This window comes from Lepidochelys kempii, chromosome 1, assembly GCF_965140265.1.
Source record: "Lepidochelys kempii isolate rLepKem1 chromosome 1, rLepKem1.hap2, whole genome shotgun sequence".
Taxonomy (NCBI): Eukaryota; Metazoa; Chordata; order Testudines; family Cheloniidae; genus Lepidochelys; species Lepidochelys kempii.
In genome coordinates, this window is record NC_133256.1 from 230,112,449 (window position 1) to 230,128,752 (window position 16,304).

At 41.2% G+C, this 16,304-nt stretch overlaps 1 protein-coding gene across 4 annotated transcripts in view; it reads left to right on the forward strand.

Annotated features, from left to right (window-relative positions):
- The window catches only part of ITPR2 (inositol 1,4,5-trisphosphate receptor type 2), a 356,349-nt gene that overhangs the window by 190,955 nt on the left and 149,090 nt on the right, over positions 1-16,304 (forward strand). For all 4 annotated transcript variants that reach the window (XM_073317588.1, XM_073317596.1, XM_073317605.1 and 1 more), the window contains 3 exons: positions 5,663-5,853; positions 7,045-7,187; positions 8,952-9,060. In XM_073317588.1, coding sequence (XP_073173689.1) covers positions 5,663-5,853; positions 7,045-7,187; positions 8,952-9,060 — 443 coding nt within the window. The remainder of the gene's footprint in view (positions 1-5,662; positions 5,854-7,044; positions 7,188-8,951; positions 9,061-16,304) is intronic.

A 16,304-nucleotide genomic window follows, 5' to 3' on the forward strand; every position in this document is an offset into this window, starting at 1 on the left:
ACGCAGTAAGCATCCACTTTCTGGTTACTATTTTCTCATGTTCCCCAACCCAGTTGTATGCCGATTAACTCAGGTGAAGAAAAGCATGTCTGGGTAATAGAGCCCAATCCTGCTCCCACTGAACTCAGTGGCAAAACCCACATTGATTTAATGGTGTGGGATCAGACTGTTAGTTTCCAAGCTAACCAATGTTCCAGGGTCCCTTTCAAATAGCTGGCATTGCTGCTTAGTTAAGCAATGACTGTTAGTGCATCAGACTCCAACACATGCTTTTTCTTCTGCTACGAGATCAAACAACTGCAATATATGGAATTACATGCTGGCTAAACCTGAATATATTATCCCCATTTTCTATAAAATATCTATTAGCATTGTTCTGTATTTCTCCACCCTCAAGGAATCAAAGCTGTTCGCCCTAGAGGCTTTTTATACAGCAATTTTGCATTGCACACAGGATGTCTGCTAATCTATTTATAAAGGTCTTCGTTATAGCTTTTTATCATAGAGGTCTTACTTATACCTTATTCCTTGTATGCATCTTGTCTACATCTCAGATAGAGAACGCTTTGTAAAGGACCTTTTAGTAGCAGGAGCATGACTTTACTATTACCATCATGACTGAAATAAATGGGATTACTCCACAAGTAAGCAGTGGCAGGATCAATCCCTACATTTTATTACTTCAAAGTAGGGAAGGTCAAAAAAATCTTCTGGCCTATTTCTTTAGCTCTTCCAAGGCAAGTGATGTCAGTCATTACCAACTCAGATTCTAGGACAATAGGTGGTAGGATGCTGTATGAGAGAAACAAAAAGAGAATTCCAATTACCATCCTACTGGAGCAGTGGATGCTAATGATAAGAATGCTGTTTCAGCTCACTGTTATTCCACTATAATGGTATATAGAATCTGGGGAAAACCTGTAAGGTATTTTCCTTCTACCATAAAAAGTAATGAATAGGAAACATTAAACTTGGAATCTAGGCTCAATATTATTGTCTTTTTGAAATGATTATTTGTGTGTTAATACCCATATAGATGGACTGTCCTTAAATAATTCCTTCACTTCAGCAGACTTCATTTGACTCCCACTTTAGTTTTTCACAAAATGGAGAAGGAAGAAAACTCCTCTTCCATTTTCAATTTTTTTTAGTTCAAATCAAATGATTATAATATTGTTACATTTCTGACAGCAGGGAGAATACATTTCAGACAAAGCACATATTTTATTCTATTCTAACTGTTTGTGTTTCCCTAATTGCAAGAAAAAAATCAATGATGATCTTTTTGTGGAATGATAAATATTTTAACTTAAGTTTTCAGCTGGAAGAAAATATGTGCTGCCAATGAAAGGTACCAGATTGGCAGCCTTGTGCCTTGTCTACACAAAGCTTTTATTTCCTGTAGAATTTCCTACTGTTGCTACCATCAATGTCTTTCCAACCAAATTTATTTATTAAGCAGTAAGTAAATGAGTAAGGAGCTAGAGAGACTGATTTATGAACTGAGATTAACTGAAATAAATATGTGTTGCTCAGTTAAGTGCCAACGGGGCTGGCTGGGAGAACACAATAGCTGTCTGTTTACACCCTGTAGGTACTGGTAATGAGGGAGTGGCATTGTTTAGGTTGGTACAAAGGGATATAAATTACTGTAAAAGATAATGGGATAAAAACCTCCTAACAGTGAGACTTGTTAGTCTGAGGAATAATCTTCCTAGGGAAGTCAATGGTGACAGCGCCATCCATGGAAATTCTGAAAATTTAAACTGAATGTAGCCGTAGACAAGGCAATGTAGTGGAAGAACAATCCTTCACCAGCAGGGGAATGGAATAGATGTCCTCCTTGGGTAGGGCCTGGTCTAATTCCAATTTCTGTGGTTCTGTGAGAGAACCTACATGTACATATTATTTTTCAAATATAGACACCCAGCTTCTAGGCCAGTATAGTCCTGTTGCTGGTGGGTATACAGTGCTCTTTTGACTTCAGTAAGTTAAGCCCACCTGCACATAGGACTTGAATTTAGCTATTTCTTATAGTGAATGTAATGCTCACTCTTTATTTTGGGTCCCATTCTGCCTATATACCCAAGCAGTTTGCACAGTGAAGGGAGCAGAGAAACTGGTGCGTTGAGTTCATAAGAAACCATTCCAGAATTTTTACATGATGGCCTAGCTAAGTGCATTGTCAGCGTCACTTTTTACTTTGGTCTTGGTGCTGGGCTGTGTGTGTTGCTCGTGGGAATATGTGTGCACTAGTGCAGGGGTTCTCAACCTTTTTCTTTCTGAGCCCTGCACGCCTCCCCGCCCCAACATGCTATAAAAACTCCATGGCCTACCAGTGCCATAGTAATTGGTTTTCTGCATATAAAGCCAGGTCTGGAGTTAGGGCAGGGCAGGGCAATTGCCTGGGGTCCCATGCCACAAGAGCCCTCACAAAGCTACATTGGTCAGGCTTTGGCTTCTGCCCTGGGTGGCAGGGTTCAGGGCCCCGGACTTCAGCCCCGTGCGGTGGGGCTTTGGCTTTCTGCCCTGGGCCCCAGCTAGTCTAACACTGGCCATGCTTGGAGGCCCACTTGAAACCTGCTTGCAGCCCCCCAGGGGACCCTGAGACCCTGGTAGAGAACCACTCTGCTAGTGGGAGTATATGTGTGTGCACCAACCTGGGAGCTACTCACATCTCTTTTTCCCAGCAAACCCTGCTTCCTCAGACAGTGAGGCACAACCCAAGTTATTAGAGGTGAAATTCAGCCTCGTGCAGAAGTGGGACTGAGATGGTATACAGGCCTGTGCTGACCCTCTACACAAGAGTGAATTACACTCTAGATGCGCATATGTTCTAGTCCATGGTGGGATTGTGGCTGGGTACACAGGTGACATACGAAGCTGCTTGTGCAGTCACACAATAGATTTAATCCTTTCCCCGCACTGCACATCAGTCACCCCAAGGACAGGATTTAATCAGTTTCTGGCCTCTTCTTCTTTTGATGACCCTAGTTTGCAAGTTGTTTGTCTGTTTTCGAAAAGTATTCCAAAGTGGAGCAAAAACAAACATGCTTTTAAATATTTCATTTTCATACTTTAAGGGAGATTGACACGTTTTGAAGAGGAAAGCAGCCTACAACACCTAAATTAAAAATAAATATTTATGTTCACATTTGTTCGTCAGCTTTCCAAAATGTAAAAATATGTTTCATGTTGTTTTAAATAATGAAATGTGAAACAAATGAAAGATAAACTTTCTACAAGCTTCAAGGAAATAAGAAGATAAATAAAGCCTTTGTTTATAGCTTAGATTTCAACAATGCCCTTTGACAATCAATGCAACTCTTAATTACAAATGGAATTATACATATAAGAACTGTTCAAAACAAAGGAGCATTTTTTTTTCTGGTTTTCTTTGTGATAGTTTTAATTAGCTGCAACTCTTTGAACAATCCTAGTCCTTGACTGCTATTCAGACACTGATGGAAGTTGTTAACTTCAAATAATGCGTGAATGTAGAAGTACAGGTGTTCCCGCACAACGTGCTCTGCTGTTAATAAATTCTCAGGTATATTGGAATTCTGCATACCTAATTTAAGTGCAAATTAGCATTATCCCATAACTTTCCAGTGATTGACATGCTAGGGAAAAATAATCCCGGGAGAATAACGTGCAGAAACAATAACTACAAATAATGGCCAATCATACACTGTGCTTTTCTCTTTATGACCACTTACCCCTTCTCCAAAACAAATAGAAGTTGAGAGAGAGAGGGGGGCAACTGGGCTGCCCCGTGAAAGCAGCTTCTCTTGATACTGGTGATGAGTGGGTTGTGCAGCTGCTGGGAAATGCATCTTCGGCACAACACAACTTCTTAATTCCCCAAGGCAAACTCTCCTTTAAGGAGAGTGTCTACCAGAGATGGAAACCTATTCAAGGGGAGCTGTACCTCCTGCACCAGTTACGCTCAGCTGCCTGTGCCCCAGATGCAAGCATGGTTAGGCATTGGGATATGTGTGGACCCTTGCAGAGTCCTATTGAAATCAATGGGTCTCCGCACTAATAAGTCCCATTGCAGCACTGGGGATGTGGAAGGTAGAGCAATCTTGCTCTAGTCCAGAAGATTATTGGTTCAAGTTCCATACCAGGATTTGGGTTTATTCCAAGTGCTGGCATTGCAGTATAGTACTTGGGGAGAGGGGGAGGTCTCTGCTGGTCTTCAGAGATGCATTGTCCTTGCCAACATATGCCCTAATCCAATAAAGCATTTAAACAGCTGCATAATTTTAAGCATGTACGTAGTACTTTTGAGGCTGATGCATACACACTGAAGTCAACAGAAACCCCCCCACTGACTTCAGTGGGGTTTGGATCAGGCCCAGTGGTACTTTTTGCATGATCAAAGTTGTACATGTGTTTAAATGCTTTGCTGGATCAGGACCATGTTCTGTCTCTCAGTAATGTGTACTAACTGTGCTAGAAAACATTAATCTTATTACAAAATGCTTTGGGGAATACCTTACTCAGGTTTTAAGAACTTACTTCAAAGGCAATGTTGGTGTAATAAGAAAAACAGGCAGCTTTTAGATATTGGTTTATTTACCTGAAGAACACTAGCAATCTAGACTATTTATTGTTACTCAGACATTTATTAAGGATAACACTGTGCTATGGAAATTTAAGTAAAGTCATAAATAAAATTAATAGGTAGAAAGGCAGTGATTCCTATCTTTTCAAGTACATGTCGGAAAATCTGCCCCCTGTGTCTGCTGTGTCTACCTGACGTTACTTGTTGAATCTCAGACATTCCACATAGACGCTTAAAAGAATGCCTCTCTGGTCCATTGCAGCATGGAGGGATCTGTGTAACACAGACTTCCTACATAGAAGACAATACATCAGAATTATTTATGGCATTCCCCTTTTTTGAAAAGGCCATTCAACATGCACAATTAACATGGCATTAGCTGAACTATCGGTGCCTTGTAGGAACTAGTGCAAGATTTCTCTTCCTCTTACCCTCAAATCTAAAAATCAAATTATTCTCCTGGATCTGCTAACTGTACAGTTCGTCTATTTATTAATTACTTTTTTGCATCATGATAGAACATAGGAGCCTCAGGCATTGTACAATACAATCAGGTGAAGGGTAGAAGTGTGCAGGGAAACAAACCCAAGCTGAAGTCCTTTTATACATCTAAGTAGTTTAAGTGCATAAAACATGCAGGCAACAGTGGGATATGTTGGGTAAATGCATATCTATGTCTAAGAAGACTAAAAAGATGATTTTTCAAATTTACTCTTAAATGGATTATAAGTAGCTACTGAAATAACAGTTACTAATTTTGCTGCTTTTGCTAATGTCTTTGTAATTGATTTCATTTGAATCATTGCAATTGATTCATTCTTTAAAGCAGAGATATACCTTTTACCTATGAGAAATAAGAAATCATGGACCAGATCCTCAGCTGGTATAAATTGGTGTAGCTTTATTAACTTAAATAGTACTACACTGATTAACACCAGCTGAGAATCTGGCCCTTATTTTTAAAGGGTGAAATCCCAGCCCCACTGAAGTAAAGGGCATAAGGCTCCCTGCATGGGATCTGAATTTCACCCAAAATGAATTGCAAAGGATCCGAAAGCGTTCTTTATTGTAAATGTCTTCTTCTGTTTAAAGCAAAGAACCGTGGGATTGCAATACCAGTGGATTTAGACAGCCAGGTAAATACCCTGTTCATGAAGAGTCATTCCAATATGGTGCAGAGAGCGGCCATGGGATGGAGAATGTCTGCCCGCAGTGGACCTCGTTTTAAAGAAGCTTTTGGAGGGCCTGCCTGGGATTACAGGAATATCATTGAAAAACTGCAGGTATGGTAGCAAATGCCTGATGCTGTGTGCGTGACCATGCATTTTGCCTAGATATGTTTGAGACAGTAAGAACAACTTGAGGGCAAGGAGCACTCTGATATCTAACAGTGAGTGTCAGCTGGCCTGAGCAGCTCAGTATATCCTAGCTCGCTGTTGTTATAATCTGTATCTAAAAGGTGTCCTGTAATATGCACACTGTTTTGGGGAAATTTGGGACTGGGAGTGTGTTGGGGTCATCTTGCTGGTTGTGACCAAGCTGGTGGAAGCCCGAGTGGTGATGGGGAGTGTAGACAAGCTGTTGGGGTCAGAGCTGCTGAGCCAGGGCTGTCTAAGCACCCAGATACGCAGGGTGTTTACACACCCCTACTACAGGTGCAAAAAGTTTAGAGTGGTGTAGGAGTCGCTACATTGCTTTGGTGTCACTGTGCTGGGAGATCATCCCGCGGTGTGAAATGTACTGGCTTTAGAGACACTGTATATTCCGAAGAGCTTAGAATCTTGTCTGCGTGGTGCAGTAATGCACACTAGAGGGGTGTGATTTCTAAAGCGTGGCAGCATGTTGTGCTAACTGGCCTGACAGACCTGCTGGCACAGACCAAAAGCTCCCTGGTGCACGTCAACATAGTGCTCTTTGAAAGGGGGCTATGTTAACGTGCACTAGGGCACCTTTAATGCACCCCAGCAGGATCTACGTGGGCCTGTTGGCATGCTTTAGAAATCACACCCTTCCAGTGCACGTTGCTGTGCCTTGGAGACAAGAGGTAAGCATAAGACTAAGAAGTAGATACAACAGGTGGATACAGGCAGGTAGGGGGAATACAAGGAAAAAATGATGCAAGGCAGTGGTTTCAGCACAGAGGTTTCCTAATCGTTGTCAAGTTTTTTTGTCAGGCCCCTGGTCAAGGAGAGTTTTGAAGGAGGGCAGGTAGGTAGTTCTGTGGAAGTTTGTGGAAAGCTGCTCCCAAGTATGGTGGGTAGCAAAGGACAAAGCCTGGAGGTGCTTGTTTGGCAGTGTAACAAGTGGGTGGTAAGACGGGCATCATGGGTTGATGGGAGGTGGGACAACAAATGACAACAAATATTTGTCCAATAGTTCATTCACATAATATGAAATTCATCAACTAAACCGTTCAAGTGTGATTGGACCAGCTCTTGCCATAATTGACATCCTTCTGCTGCTTCTTTATTTAGGATGTAGTATCCTCCTTGGAACAGCAGTTCACCCCCATGATGCAGGCTGAATTCTCAGTGTTGGTTGATGTATTGCATAGCCCTGAACTTCTCTTTCCTGAGGGGAGTGATGCAAGAATAAGATGTGGTGCTTTCTTGTCCAAGTAAGTGGCACAAAAAGAATCCTGGTTTCTTCTGTTTGTTTGTTTTTTTTTCTTGAAAATACAAGGATAAAATTTTGAGAAGCGCCTAAGTCCTGTTTACAGAATGCCCTTAGGAGCCCAAGTCTCACTGATACCCTTTGTTTAAATTTGTTTGTTATGTACGTTGTGTCCCATTCGTAAGGGAGTTGTATGTGTGACATAGTTAAAACGAAAACCCTTGCGGCTTGCTAAAATTAAGACAGTCTCAACAAATTTCTGTTTTCCTTATCACCATTTATGTTAAATTGCCCCCAAATACATTGCAAGGTCTCAGGCATTCCATGTTAGAAGTGTGTGTTTTTAATTCATATTCTTTGGGGGCATGCTGAGCTACCTTTTTGAGACAAAGTCAATAAATCCTTTGGTTTTATTTTAAATTGCAAACTCTGAAATAGCTCTTGTAAATGTACATTTCACTGGTACCTTTGCATGGTTTTGAATTACAGGAGGTTTTATTTGCAGTTTGGGCATTGGAAGAGAGCCTTTCAGTTTTGCTATATTGGTCCTTTAGTGAGATGCCCTATTTGCCCTTGAGGAACTATATAATTTAGAGGTAACTTGAGGGCACTGAAAATTTGGCAGGTTTCCTGATTCCTCCGCTTTTTGCATATTCTGCACAGGTAGCATCAGATACTTCATATGTTTTAAAAAAAATAAGACTAAATGCTGCATTTTTTCCCCTTTGTGTCAAAACTTTCACTGAAAGTTAATGGGATTTTTGACTTGAGTAAAGACTTCAGGATTTGACCTGTGGTGTACAAGGAATACAGTTGTTATTTTAAATATCTACTGTTGGCCAGTGATACTTTGCAATACTATGTAAATAGCACTATTAATATGCAGTCCATTTTAAAATTATGGTTACCAATATGATTTACATTTAGACTATGGTGAGCTCATCTCATGAGCCTGGTCATCGCTTGAATGGGAGACTTCCAAAGAAATCCCAGCATGCTGCAGGAAGTGATATTAGTACTGAACCCAGCATGATGATAGGGGGCATGGTGCTGTGGCTGATGCTCTCCTTTGGATTAGATGTAAATGATGCTTTATGCAAGATGTGTATATTAGCTCCGGTGTTTTTGCCTAATTCTGATTTGAGCAATGCCTTTCTAAACTCCTATTGAGTTTTATTTGGAGGCAGAATTCTACTTTGCTTCCTGCCCTAAACTGCCCTGCAGAGTTCCTGTGTGCATTTAAACAGCTGCTGCATTCCATACCATACAGAGGTGACTGCATTTCTGTGCAGAGCAAAGTGATTCTATTACAAAATTTTCTTAAAATACTTTGGATCATTTGGGTGGAAGCCACTGGATAATTGTAGAATAAGTATTATTACTACCATAAAACTTAAAGTTCCTTTTGAAGTTTGTAGGATAAATGATGCAGATAACATAATAATTTTTAGAAAAAGATAGGCCCAAATGGCAGAATTTGGATCCTGGTCTGATTTCAAACCCTCTAACATGTAGTTGTATTTGGATGTGGGATTCTCTTTCTGCTCATTACTTAGGCACCTGCAGCAAAATTGGGTGCAGACTCCAAACACCCTCAAAGACCAAGAGAGTTTGGGCTGGGGCTCATTTCTTTTTCATGATACCTACCTGGTCTGTTTCCTTCAGGAAAAATATAGTAACAAACAAACCATTTCTACATAAAGTGCATGTTGTCTGGCTTGGAGGTAAGGTGCAATACTCTACATAAGGTTTAATGTTTTACTTTAAGGTTGATAAATCACACAAAGAAACTAATGGAGAAAGAAGAAAAACTTTGCATTAAAATTCTTCAGACATTACGGGAAATGCTCGACAAGAAAGACAGCTTTGCGGAAGAGGTACTGCTGCCCTTTTAATATTAAAAATAAAACTTTTCATCCTGGCATAGAATATTGGCCCTAGAATTTCAGCAGAATGTTATGACTCTTAACTCCTCACATGTTAGAGGTAATACATTGTCTCTGAAACAGAAGTTACATAATAGAAATTTAGTCCACTTTTTCTAACACTCCTCCTGGCCCATGGCAGTCTACGTGTTGACCAGAGTCAGTTTTTCCTCCCGCCTGGGATCCCAGCCCTTTATAGTCAGTAAGCATTTTTGCTGCTGAAGGTATGGTAGGGAGTAGGTAATGTTTAATGAGATGTACCACTGGGGGGTGGGGAGGAGGAGGAGAGGGAGAGTGGAATCGACTCTGAGCTCTCTACAATGCCTGCTGTTTTCTGTATCTGCTAACATCCCCCTTGTTTAGCTCCAGAACTGTTTCTTCTCTCAACATCTAGGTTTCCAAATGCCCTTTTGATCTTACATGCACCTTAGGGTCATGGTGACTGGACCCTGGTTTTCATGTCAATTGGTCCATGGCTAGAGGTTTTAAACTCATTCAAAATCCATCTGTCTTGACAAATTTTTCATGTATCGTTTCCTCGCTGGTATTTCTTATAATTCATTCTTGATATTAATACTACTTTATATTAAAATGAATCATAGTGATTAATTAATGTGTCACAGAAATCATTTACGTTTGTCAGAATCAATGCCTATAGTCAAGTATATACACTGGAATCACTTTAAGAAAAATTGTTGACCTCAGACAGCACATTTCCCCTCTCCTTGTCCCCATGCTCCAGTATATACAGATTTTAATGTTCTGCTGGTCATCCATTTTACAGTACCTACTAGAATTATCAACAATCAGGATATACCAGGTAGTTTTAATGTTGAATATAAAGCTCCCAATGATGAAGGGAAGGTTTTGTGTGTAGTGAGATGGGTACATATTCCTGGGTGATTTGGATTTTAGTCCTTAAGTTCCATGTCTCAGTGCTGTCACAAGATAGCAGTACTTCAATTTCTTCTCTTATGGTAGATAACCCATATATGAAAAATATGGTGTATTCACAGTGCATGTGTTTTGATTATATACTGTTTTGATTTCAGCATATATCACACAAAAAGAACGTTTTGCCCAGGCTCTAGGCAGCCTACAAGATCGTTTAAAAAAAACAAAAACAAAAAAACAAAACCCAGTCAAACCAAGACAAAGACAGCAGTAGTAAAGCAGTGCCCTTTCTTTTCACAAAAACAACCCATCCACAGAGTGAATTTACCTCCTCCTCACCTTCTGCAAAGAATTTTGCTCCAAGAGCAATGGACTCAGTCCATGGCAGATAGTGATTTTGTCTTGGTGTCATAGCAAAATTTTCATGGCTGAATCAGATATTATTATTATTCATTTGTATCCAAACAGCCTTAATTCTTACATACCCAGGAGTAACATGTAAGAACGAAGTTTCCTTTTGAAACTGTTCACATTGGGGAACTATGCTAAGCCTTTCCAAAATAGCCACATACCCACCAGAAAATAAGACCTCAGAAAAAAAGGAAAGAGAAGACAATACCTTGCTTTATAGATATTCAGCAAAGGCTTGTCTGGTCAGATACACCTTTTACCCTGCTCTGGAGGCTGATCCACTGAGATTAAGGCAAACCACCAGAGGGAGTAAGTTCCACAGTTAGGGATCCTTTAACAAGACAGCCTGGTTTCCAGTCCTCAAAAGTGCGCATCTGGGGACTTCAACAAAAGCAGCTCAGTTGTGCATTGTTATCTTGATAGTGCATAGGGAGATGGTACATGTTAATGATTTTAGGGAAAAAATAAAAGACTAATACACCCCACCCCACCATCCTGTTCTTTCTGAGACCCATGCATTTTATAGTGGAGAGGGATAATAAACCAAAACATGTGACTTATTGTATGGTTTTGCAAGTCCTTTCCTCACTTACCACTCTTGGGAGTCGCAGCTTATGTTATGGACTTCAGAAAGTTCATTGTGCTATTTTTAGCCTGTCTTTTGTGTACTTTCCATGAAACAGTACATCACTGCATGCAATTGTACTTTACTGTGTAATCTAAATACTGAAAAACACAGAATTAGGGTACATGGGGCCAAATGAACTTTTGACAGCAGAAGGCCTGAATGTACGTTAATCATGAGTCTATATTTTGTGCTGTACTGTATTTGGAGCATTACATTGGGCACAAGCTATAAGCTTTCAGGTAAAGATTATTGCAGAACTTCTCATGATGAGAAACAGGGAGAGAATCATAATGCAATCTATTGATCAGTTGTGCTTATCTGACCCATATCACTTTAATGTCATATACTTATCCTCACCTTACCCTCGGGAGGTAAGACATTATCATCCCCCTGTTTTATAGAGGGGGAACTGATGCACAGAGAAACTAAGTGATTGTTTTTCTAAACTTTCTTTAGAAAATTTAAGAGCTTGATTTCTTTTCATTCCCTCCATCCCCCAAAAATAGCTTAACACAAATTATATTGAGACTATAGATGTTCATATACATTCACTTCTAGAACACTAATAAAACATAGCAAGCGAATGAGTTGATGGTATGTAGTAGGCTGGTGCTTCTAAAAAGACAAAGAATGCTGGAAGGGTTTATGGCAAAGTTTCGCAAGGTGTGGGACAAAACCCGTGGGATGTCATGGAAGATGTATACATTTAAGCTGGGTATGTCTTTACTAACACATGGTGAAGTTGTGGAGGGGTTGGATGGGGAGCCCTGTCAGTTTCATTTTCCTGAAAGGAAGCTTTGCTTTCAAAAGTTTGGTTTGGGGAATTACAGTAATAATGGGATATAAAACTTCTTGGTCATTGATTTGACTTCGATAGGTAATGACGGAAAGCTGTTAACACCGTAAGTCTCAGTTCAACACTTGGTGAATCACTAGCAAAATTAGTGCCTTTCTGCCTGGGCAGGAAGACTGAAGTCTCCTTTCACTTCTTTAAGCAGCCTTTCCATGGGAACATTGCAAACTTTGGTAAGGCATTATGGGAGGAAGCTTGTGCTACCATTACCCAGGCTCCAATTGTGTTGTGAATAAAGGTGGACTTTGATTTCCACAAGTTTGGTTTGTTTGTTTGTTTTTAAAGAGAGAAACAGATTAAAGAGAATAGGATTTTGTATTAGCTCTGTCCTGTCAAAGTTTCGATTTGAGTTCGGTTCAAGCTTTATGTGAAATCTGAGGTCAATTCTTACTCCAGCCACAGTTCCATCCCTTCTGTTGAATGGGTAAAATTTTCAAAAGTGCCTGTTACCAAAAACTCCTAAGAGCTTGGAGCTTCTGAAAAATTTACCCTCTGATTATGTGAGTGTGTATATGTAATGACAGGTTTCGGAGTAGCAGCCATGTTAGTCGGTATCCGCAAAAAGAAAAGGAGTATTTGTAGCACCTTAGAGACTAACAAATTTATTTGAGCATAAGCTTTCGTGAGCTACAGCTCACTTCATCGGATGCATTCAGTGGAAAATACAGTGGGGAGATTTATGTACACAGAAAACATGAAACAATGGGTTTTACCATACACACTGTAACGAGAGTGATCAGGTAAGGTGAGCTGTTACCAGCAGGAGAGAAAAAAAACAAACACCTTTTGTAGTGATAATCAAGGTGAGCCATTTCCAGCAGTTGACAAGAACATCTGAGGAACAGTAGGGGGGAAAGATTTACTTTGTGTAATGACATATCCACTCCCAGTCTTTCTTCAAGCCTAAGTTAATGGTATCCAGTTTGCAAATTAATTCCAATTCAGCAGTCTCTGGTTGGAGTCTGTTTTTGAAGTTTTTATATTGAAGAATTGCCACTTATAGGTCTGTAATCGAGTGACCAAAGAGATTGAACTGTTCTCCGACTGGTTGTTGAATGTTATAATTCTTGACATCTGATTTGTGTCCATTTATTCTTTTACGTAGAGACTGTTCAGTTTGGCCAATGTACATGGCAAAGGGGCATTGCTGGCATATGACGGCATATATCACATTGGTAGAGGTGCAGGTGAATGAGTCTCTGATAGCATGGCTGATGTGATTAGGCCCTATGATGGTGTCCCCTGAATAGATATGTGGGCACAGATGGCAACGGGCTTTGTTGCAAGGAGAGGTTCCTGGGTTAGTGTTTTTGTTGTGTGGTGTGTGGTTGCTGGTGAGTATTTGCTTCAGGTTGGGGGCTGTCTGTAAGCAAGGACTGGCCTGTCTCCCAAGATCTGTGAGAGTGATGGGTCATCCTTCAGGATAGGTTGTAGATCCTTGATGGTCTCTCTCAAGCGTTCTTACAACTGCAATACCCACCTGCTGAAGTGAAGAAACAGATTGACAGAGCCAGAAGAGTACCCAGAAGTTACTTACCCCAACTAAAACCTCTCCAATGAATCATCAAGGATCTACAACCTATCCTGAAGGACGACTCATCATACTCACAGATCTTGGGAGACAGGCCAGTCCTTGCTTACAGGCAGCCCCCCAGCCTGAAGCAAATACTCACCAGCAACCACACACCACACAACAAAAACACTAACCCAGGAACCTATCCTTGCAGCACAGCCCATTGCCAGCTGTGTCCACATATCTATTCAGGGGACACCATCATAGGGCCTAATCACATCAGCCACGCTATCAGAGGCTTGTTCACCTGCACATCTACCAATGTGATGTATGCCATCATGTGCCAGCAATGCCCCTCTGCCATGTACATTGGCCAAACTGGACAGTCTCTACGTAAAAGAATAAATGGACACAAATCAGATGTCAAGAATTATAACATTCAAAAACCAGTCGGAGAACAGTTCAGTCTCTTTGGTCACTCGATTACAGACCTAAAGGTGGCAATTCTTCAACAAAAAAACTTCAAAAACAGACTCCAACGAGAGACTGTTAAATTGGAATTAATTTGCAAACTGGATACCATTAACTTAGGCTTGAAGAAAGACTGGGAGTGTGTCAAGGTTCCTCCCCCACTCTGAACTCTAGGGTACAGATGTGGGGACCTGCATGAAAAACCTCCTAAGCTTATCTTTACCAGCTTAGGTCAAAACTTCCCCAAGGTACAAAATATTACCCCCGTTATCCTTGGAATGGCCGCTACCACCACCAAACTAATACTGGTTACTGGGGAAGAGCTGTTTGGACGCGTCCTTCCCCCCAAAATACTTCCCAAAACCTTGCACCCCACTTCCTGGACAAGGTTTGGTAAAAAGCCTCACCAATTTGCCTAGGTGACTACAGACCCAGACCCTTGGATCTTAAGAACAATGAACAATCCTCCCAACACTTGCACCCCCCCCTTTCCTGGGAAATGTTGGATAAAAAGCCTCACCAATTTGCATAGGTGACCACAAACCCAAACCCTTGGATCTGAGAACAATGAAAAAGCATTCAGTGTTTTACAAGAAGACTTTTAATAAAAAATAGAAGTAAATAGAAATAAAGAAATCCCCCCTGTAAAATCAGGATGGTATATATCTTACAGGGTAATTAGATTCAAAAACATAGAGAACCCCTCTAGGCAAAACCTTAAGTTACAAAAAAGATACACAGTCAGAAATAGTTATTCTATTCAGCACAATTCTTTTCTCAGCCATTTAAAGAAATCATAATCTAACACATACCTAGCTAGATTACTTACTAAAAGTTCTAAGACTCCATTCCTGTTCTGTCCCCGGCCAAGACGACTACAGACAGACACACAAACCCTTTGTTTCTCTCCCTCCTCCCAGCTTTTGAAAGTATCTTGTCTCCTCATTGGTCATTTTGGTCAGGTGCCAGCGAGGTTACCTTTAGCTTCTTAACCCTTTACAGGTGAGAGGAGCTTTCCCCTGGCCAGGAGGGATTTCAAAGGGGTTTACCCTTCCCTTTATATTTATGACACGCCCCCCAAATCTCAGCTAGGGTGAAACACTGGCTGGGATTTCTTCCTGGAGCTCTAGGAAAACAGAGTTAATAAGACACATGCATCTCTAAATATACTACCAAGTACATAAAGACTAACAATATTTTCCACATCTCAAGGACGATTTTAACCAGTTGATTCTGGGAAACTTTCACGGGAGAGTGCATCAGCCACTTTGTTAGAAGCTCCTGAGATGTGTTGGATGTCGAAATCAAAATCTTGGAGAGCTAAACTCCACCGAAGAAGTTTTCTGTTAGTTTCTTTGACGGTGTGAAGCCACTTTAGTGCAGCATGGTCGGTTTGCAGGTGGAAACGCCGTCCCCAAACATATGGGCGTAGCTTTTCCAGAGCGTAGACAATGGCATAACATTCTTTTTCAGTGACTGACCAGTTGCTTTCCCTCTCAGACAGTTTTTTGCTGAGAAACACTACAGGGTGGAATTCTTGATCAGGTCCTTTCTGCATTAAAACTGCTCCCACAGCACGCTCGGATGCATCTGTGGTTACTAGGAACGGTTTGTCAAAGTCTGGGGCCCTTAGTACAGGGTCAGACATGAGTGTCGCTTTAAGCTTGTTAAAGGCCTTCTGACACTTTCCGGTCCACTGAACAGCATTTGGCTGTTTCTTTTTGGTTAGGTCTGTCAGTGGGGCAGCGATTTGGCTGTAGTGCGGTAACAAATCGTCTGTAATAACCGGCCAAGCCTAAGAAGGATTGAACCTGTTTCTTTGACTTTGGGACAGGCCACTTTTGGATAGCATCCACTTTGGCCTGTAGGGGGCTGATAGTTCCTTGACCCACCTGGTGTCCAAGGTAAGTCACTCTGTTTAGGCCTATTTGACACTTCTTAGCCTTAACAGTTAGTCCTGCCTCCCTTATGCGCTCAAGGACTTTTTGTAGATGTTCCAGGTGGTCTGCCCAGGAATCCGAAAATATGGCCACATCGTCAAGGTAGGCGACTGCATATTCTCCTAATCCCGCTAGGAGACCATCTACAAGTCTTTGGAAAGTGGCGGGTGCATTTCGCAGCCCGAAAGGGAGTACATTAAATTCATACAGCCCGAGATGTGTGATGAAGGCTGACCTTTCCTTGGCAGATTCATCTAGCGGTACCTGCCAGTACCCCTTGGTTAAGTCCAAGGTAGAGATGAACTGGGCCCTTCCCAGTTTCTCTAATAGTTCATCTGTGCGTGGCATGGGATAGTTGTCTGGGCGAGTTACAGCATTTAGCTTACGGTAGTCCACGCAAAAACGTATTTCCCCATCTGGTTTGGGAACTAGAACCACTGGAGATGCCCATGCACTTTCAGAGGGGCGGATTACACCCATCTGTAA